Source organism: Sylvia atricapilla, chromosome 3 (genome assembly GCF_009819655.1).
Source record: "Sylvia atricapilla isolate bSylAtr1 chromosome 3, bSylAtr1.pri, whole genome shotgun sequence".
NCBI classification, from domain to species: domain Eukaryota; kingdom Metazoa; phylum Chordata; class Aves; order Passeriformes; family Sylviidae; genus Sylvia; species Sylvia atricapilla.
This window is the reverse complement of record NC_089142.1, coordinates 20533818-20540889: the sequence shown is the minus strand read 5'-3', so window position 1 is coordinate 20540889 and position 7072 is coordinate 20533818. Positions and strand designations below refer to the sequence as shown.

Below are 7072 nucleotides of genomic sequence, written 5' to 3'. Positions count from 1 at the left end.
TAAATGGGATTGTGGATGAGGCTGTATAAGAACGCTCAACAGGACTGGGATTAATTTCACTTCAACAAAATTTACTAACACGATATGGCTACTCTACCCTTGGGCTGAAAAGGAGCACTTACAGTTGTAAGGGTTAATAGATACCAAAACCCTCAGTTCAAGAATTTTTTCAGACTTCTTTCATAGCAATGTGACTTCCACAGTAAGAAACCAGAAAATCCTCCTAAAGGGAGCAGTCAGTAGACAGTGAAGAATCCCAAAAGTTTGGGATTAGAAGAGATTTTACAGATTATCTAGTTCCAACCCTCCTGCTGTAGGCAGGGACACCTTCCACTACACCGGGTTTTTTAAACTCCCATCCACCCTCACCTTGAACACTTCCAGGGATGGGGCATCCACAACCTTTCTGGCCAACCTGTGCCAGTGCCTCACCACCCTCACAGGGAAGAATTTCTTGCTAATATAATGTAACTCTCCCCTCATTAGTTTAAAGCCATTGCCCTTCTCCCATCCCTACATGACCTTATAAAAGGTCCTTTTATACTCAAGTATAAAAAAAGAGGCTCTGTGTAACAGAATGGGTAAATCCAACACTAAGCCATGAGGAAGATGAAGAAGAAAGGTTGTCTGTATCTTTGTTGTGTTGTATTTCTAGCTGGACTGTAAAGTACTCTTAAACCAACAGAAATAAAGTAAGTGCTGTTCTTTGCTTTATTGCACAGCTTCCTTGTTCTAGCAGGTCTACCAGTGTTTACATTAACAGGGGTTCTAAAGTATTATTCATTATACAGTTAAAACATGCAAACCCTAAGAGGCTTTTTGTGGGGAAAAAAAAAAAAAAAAACAACCAACCAACCAAACAAACAAAAAAACCACCTCCCACTAGGATGCAAACTAAACAGACTGCATTATTATGATAAAAAACATAACATTAATGAAATATTTTAAATTCAATTAATAAAGTTACACAAATTAATAATATAAAATATTAGACTTTAGACATCCAATGCTATGACATAAATTTCCAGCTGTCTTTTTTCAGTCTCAATTCACTACTAACCCCCACCGTCCATATTATTTTATTTTTGCATATAGGAATTTCACATTCTTTAGCCAGCCACTATAAGAATTACACACTCATCCCAAACTTCTTCTGATGCTTCCAATTTCTGTTGGGATTCTTCAGAATTCTGTAGCTGGGATTTTACAATTCTTTCCTTGTTTTATCGAATCCAAACCTAGTTTTAAGCTTCATAGAGTACACCATCATTCTGATACCTGATGACTTATTCTCTGCCTGTCTCCCTGGAATTCCTGCATGTGAGATTTGGATTCTGCAAGATATATATTCAGATCATATTTTTTGGCTCCATAGCCAAGGAATTCATCCCTCTGGTTTCTTCCAAAGTACTTTTAACATTACTTTCCCACATACAACTCCTCAAGACAGATACAACATTTCAAACTTCTGAGAACCTTTTTTACTATAGGACGGTGCCCAGGCAGGCAACACTGCAATTTCGGTCGGCCTAGCTTAGAAATAAGAAGGTAGCTTCTAATTTATATTTTATCTATTAAATATCAGCACAATAACAGACAGGGTTATGTGTAAAATTACTACCTGTTGCAGCTATCACACAGAATTCCAACTAACCATGTTTTTAAATCTTTTATTCTGTGCACCAAAACTAATACCCGTCATTCTCCTGCCACTAGGTGTCACTCTCTTCTATCGTGATTTTTATCCCTCCATCCACTTCCCAAAATTTCACCCAGGAACCATCAAACCACAAAAAGTGGGAGAATATCGATCACCACGAGTCCCTACTTTAAAGAGCAACCCAGTTTCTCAGTCAAGGAAAGATTTTTGTGATGTGGGAGATAAAGTGCAATAGATTGTTAGTGTCACTTGGTATGTTCTTTAAAGTTAAATAAAAATCTTAAAACAATCAAACTCCTACAGGAGTTGATAGGGGCTTTCCTCCATAGAAGAGTCACCTCAGATTGTGAAACCATCTAAAACTACGGGTATTTCCAAAAATAAGAGGAACCATAACAGAAGCACTAGTGGAACTAATTGCATGATCCCTCATCTGGGACCTACAAATAAAATAATTTTACTAATCAAGCAGCATTTTTTTCAAAGACAATACAGAGTCACCTTCTGGTGTTGCCACTTGTATTTCATTGATTACAAGTCCAGAAGGGGCCACTATGATTACCTACCAGACCACTCATATGGCAAATGCATGGATCTCCACATGCATGGTTTTGATGGGTATGAACTCCTCTCATACTGAGGGCAACCTGAAAACTACAACTTCGAGTGAGCAAACACTCAAACAATTATTTTCCTGTTCCTTAAGTGCACTTAAAAAAAAAAAAAACAAAAAAACCAAAACAAAAACACCAAAACAAACCCAAAAGCAAATACCCAAAAACCCTCAAACCCACAAACCAACCAACAACAAAACCTAAACCCAAGCCATGACTGTATTTTACCACTGACAAGTTCTGCCACCTGGAATGATTCACTAGCACACAGGAATTAGGTACCCATGCATACCTAACTTGGATCATAATTGATCTTAATAAACAATTTAACATAATTTTCAGTATCAGTATCTCCACTATATGTGAAATAGTATTCAAGCTAAACTTGATTCAAGCTGAGCTTAATAGATGACTTACTGTAAAGCCACTTTGAAGCATTAGGAAAAGAAACAAGCCATTAGGGAGCACATCACTACTTAATTATGAAATACTGTCCAATGTGACAAATTGTTGGTGTAATTCATGACACGGGTTGAAGTTCTTATATGTATACACATAAGAAACACAATGTTTTTCAACACTTGTGATGCATACAGAGTGCTACCAGCAAGGAGTCATTGTGTCAATGAGCTTCTTGCAAAATCTTCTACTTCACGTGCAAAGAATGACTTTGCATTGTATTCTTCTGTTACTCTGCTGGGAAATTGTTGTTTCAGTGCTATATCCTCTTCTTTTGATGTGTTTCACCATTTAGTTTTCCATTTTCCACTGCTTTACTTTCAAAGTTCCAGTCAGTTGGGCTGAGGAGTTGCTGAGTTTTTTTGTATGTCCAGTATGGGTTAAGTATTAGTGTAACAGCAAATAATCCTGAGAATAAAACAATGAAGTGAAGAAGTCCCAGATTTTCTATAATGGAATTCCAATTGAAAACACACACCCACCACATGTGGTAGGTAAGAATCATGCGGCAGTGAAACAGATGGATCATCACCCACTGGTTTGCCTTCCAGAAAAAGGTGCTAGCACGGCCAGCCTAGAAAAACAAGAACACAAAGTATGCAGAAGTGAGATTGTTACTTCGAGATAAGGAACTGAAGAATCTGTAGAACTAATACAAATATCTACCTTTCATATGCACACTCTCAGGCACTTTTTCTCATAGATGCAGTATTACTCCACATATATATGGCATCCCAAACTCGGTATGGATCGATACCACCTCACTGTGCACATGCACACTGCACCACACAAACCTACATGGAGGCATGCACAAGTGCCATCACAAACATCACATCAACAAAAGCAGGTGTGACAATAACACAGATATCCGCCAGACAAATGCAGTTCTGATGAAAAACTATCCAAACAAACCACACGGATTATCTACAGACAAGTGAAATGCATGAAAACTGTTACAAACATAATCTGAAAATTAGCACATTCTTACCTTCAGAAGCATCCAGGAAATGCATGTTGAGGGAGTACTCATCTCCAGCAACATTCCCATCAAAGGCAGATAATGTCCAGATTTCACATTAATTACTAAACCAGCCAAGCCACCAAAAGCAAGCAAATGATGAACTACTAAGAAAACATCAAACGTTCTAAAAATAATGTTGGACACATGAACTGCTACATTTTCAAGCAAGAAAAATCCAGCTGCTATTAAACAGTTAAACCAACTCCACTTTTGCTGTGAATAGACTTTGTCAGCATGAAAAACAGGATCTATGAGCAAAGCCCATAACCCAGCAACACAGCTCTGAAGTCCAAACACACCACGTGTGACTGCCATATTCCAAAACACCTTCTCCTTTGCATACAAGGCACGGTAAGTGGTACTTCTCCAAGAAGACAACCAGTGAGACAGAAGAAATACTCCCAAGTAGATTAAAAAACCAGCAGCTAAAAATGTCAAACGAATTTCCCATAAGAGATAGTCCCAGTCAAAAATAGTCCCAAACACTGTATCATCATTTGTAGGATTCATTTCTTCTCTTTTGACTATAGTCTCCTTCATGCCTATTTAGCCTCTGCTATTATGCAAACCAGCAAGCATGAACTCTTCCATCTGGAACAAGGACAAAAAAACTTTAGTGAATTTTTAAGTACATCCACGTATATAGATTCTAAACCATAGACGGATCACATCCACTTCAGTTATGACTTTGGGCCTGTTGCCATTAGGCACAGTCATCCCAAAGACAGGTAAATAGACAAAAAAACCTTAAGCAACAAGATTTACAACTGGCCTGTGAAGTGCCAACTAGTACGAAGTAATGCACTGAAGTAAAAGCAGAGGAGGGTCAAGTAGGAAGGCAAGAAAGAGGAAGAGAAGCAAATCCTGTTTTGTTACTTATGAAACTTTTATTTCAACAGCATTCAGCAGTTATTGTCCTACTCCCCTGCTTTTCCCACATTTGCTACAGCTACAGTTGGTACAATTCAGAATCTAAAATACAGATCCAGGACATAAAACTACAGAAAACTAATGCAGTAAGGGGGACCAGTTACACAAAAGGGGGCTGCAATGACGGCTCAAAACAACAATCAGTTTCTGAACATTCAGGCACTTTCAAAAAAAAAACACCAAACAAACAAACAAAAAAACTTCAAAAATGGAAAAAGAATATGGAATGCAGACAAGCAACATTATTACATATTATTAGCAACATTGGTGTAATTAGCTGAACAGCCTAGCATTAAGTGCCTCAAGTTGTCTGGAACTTCCTCAACACACTGTAGCTCAAAACCAAAGTCTTGTGGGGAGGGAAAAACTAGATAATATTTGAACTCCAGCTAGTTTTAAGAACCATATAGGTAACATGAGCATGACCATCACACCCGCCTCAACCTGTGAGTGCTTAACACCACTGTGCCTTTGGGAGTCTGGTGAACGCAAGAGAAAAGACCACCGAGGGCAGCGCGCCCGGCGAGAAACCCTCGCCTTGCTTCAGCAGACAGCAAAAGCCACCTCCGCTGCCCGAGGTGAACCCTGCAAGGCACCGATGGCCCTGCCCTCTGCCCGCAGGTGCCCCGCTCCAAGCAGGGGGATGGCCCGGGAACCCCGAAGGCCCTTCGCCCACCCCACGGCACCACGCCTGGCAAGACCGGCTCGGAGTCCCAGCAGCCCCGCCGCCCTCATCTCCCCGAGGAAAAGCAGGGCAAATCACACCAATCCCACGGCACGACCGGGCCCTGAACAGCGCGTTCGACTACCCAAGCTCTGGCTTCAGCAGGGCCGCGACAGCTCCTCCGGCCCCGCACGGACACGGCACCGACACCCCCCGTAATCCTCCCCCGCCTCCGGGGCCGCCGAGCCCCTCACGCAGACCTGGGGGCCGGCCCCAAAGCACAAACCCCGTTCCTCACCCACAGCGCTGCCCGCAATGACGGGACGGCCTTTGCCGGCTCCGGGACTGCCCTCCCCGGTCCCCCAGGAGCGCCCGGCCCGGCCCGGCCCGACCCGCCTGGGGAGGCCCCGACCCGGCTGGCCCCGCCGGTCCCACAGCGCCGCCCGCAGCCGCCGCGCGCCCTCTGCGCATGCGCCGCCGTCAGCACCAACCACCGGGCGCCGCGATGGGGGAGGGAGGGAGGCGCGGCTGTACCATCGGGCAGGGGGAGAGTTGTTTACACGGTGCCGTTCTCTGCCTGAGAGCGACGCTGAACGTCGGCCCCGCTGAGGGGAAAACGCTTGAGAGGTGCCTGCTCAGCAGCACTGATAGTAGAAAAGAAATGTCAGTGGTGGCATGGCCAGTACATTAAGCTATAATTATCCGGTTTCATTAAAGACAGCAAGTTGTTAAATGGATGTCACGGTGTTCTGCTACATGATTCGCTTCGTATTTGTGACAACTGATGTTGTCATCCCGGTGACTCAGGCTGAATCTCCCGCGGTGACTGAAACTACCCCGGGGGGCTTCCTCGGCTGTGAGACAGTCCCGCATCCGCGGTGTGCTGCGTCTTCAACAGGATGACTGGCAGGGACTCTGATTTTTGCCGGGGAAATGATCAGTCCCGCAACAGATCAGGTGATCTCTGAAAAAGAGTGACCGAAAAAGACAAATAAAATCAAGCCACAACTTCTGTCACGCGGAAGATGGACCTAGAACAGCTGAAATCCTAACCTGAGTCTACGTATGATGAGAACCAGAGCTGGAAAATCTGCATCGGCAGTCCGACGTGTTCTTGGTTTCTAGATGGGGAGAGGGAAGTGCTGCCATTCCCTGTGGAAAACTGGGTCCTGGCACCATAGCAGGATAACTGGTCAGCAGGGGGTTTGTGCATTCACTTTTCATTGTTAATATGATACCAGGGTCCGCGGCGGACCCATGAGTTCTGTGAAAAGTGAGATCTATTCGTATGCTATCTCAGTAGTTTACATACGGGCACCCAGCAACACCTGTTTGTTGGGAAAGTCTGGGGACAAAAGCTACCTCTTGTGCCTTCTTTTAGTATGCTCGGCACGAGGCACTTTCTCTCTGAGCTCCTCTGCAGACAGCCCAAAGGGACAGCACGGTGCCTACACACCCAGACACCGCCTGTGTGCCCCTGAGGTGAGTCACAGGCAGAGCACACCTGCCACTTCCTACCAGTAACCTCAGGAGGACCAGGCTCAGCAGTAAATGCTGAGAAAGGAATTTCAGCCAAAATACTGATTTCATACAGCAGACGTGAGTGACAGAAGTCCTAATGACAAGCTCTGGCAAATGGGTCTTGTAGACGGGAGGATTCATTTTTGCACAAGAGGGAGTAAATTTCTTGCAGAGCCTTGGGATATGGTTACAGCCATTTACTA

The 7072-nt window shown here is 43.8% G+C and overlaps 1 protein-coding gene across 1 annotated transcript; it reads right to left on the bottom strand.

The window, feature by feature from the left end:
* Positions 1-919: 919 nt before the first annotated feature.
* CLN8 (CLN8 transmembrane ER and ERGIC protein) lies at positions 920-5789 on the bottom strand. The gene is made up of 3 exons (XM_066314900.1): positions 5647-5789; positions 3722-4345; positions 920-3307 (listed from the first exon to the last, which is right to left on the bottom strand). Exons 2-3 carry the CDS (start codon positions 4292-4294, stop codon positions 2993-2995), a joined length of 888 nt encoding a protein of 295 aa, XP_066170997.1. The 5' UTR covers positions 4295-4345; positions 5647-5789; the 3' UTR covers positions 920-2992.
* Between the last annotated feature and the right edge of the window lie 1283 nt (positions 5790-7072).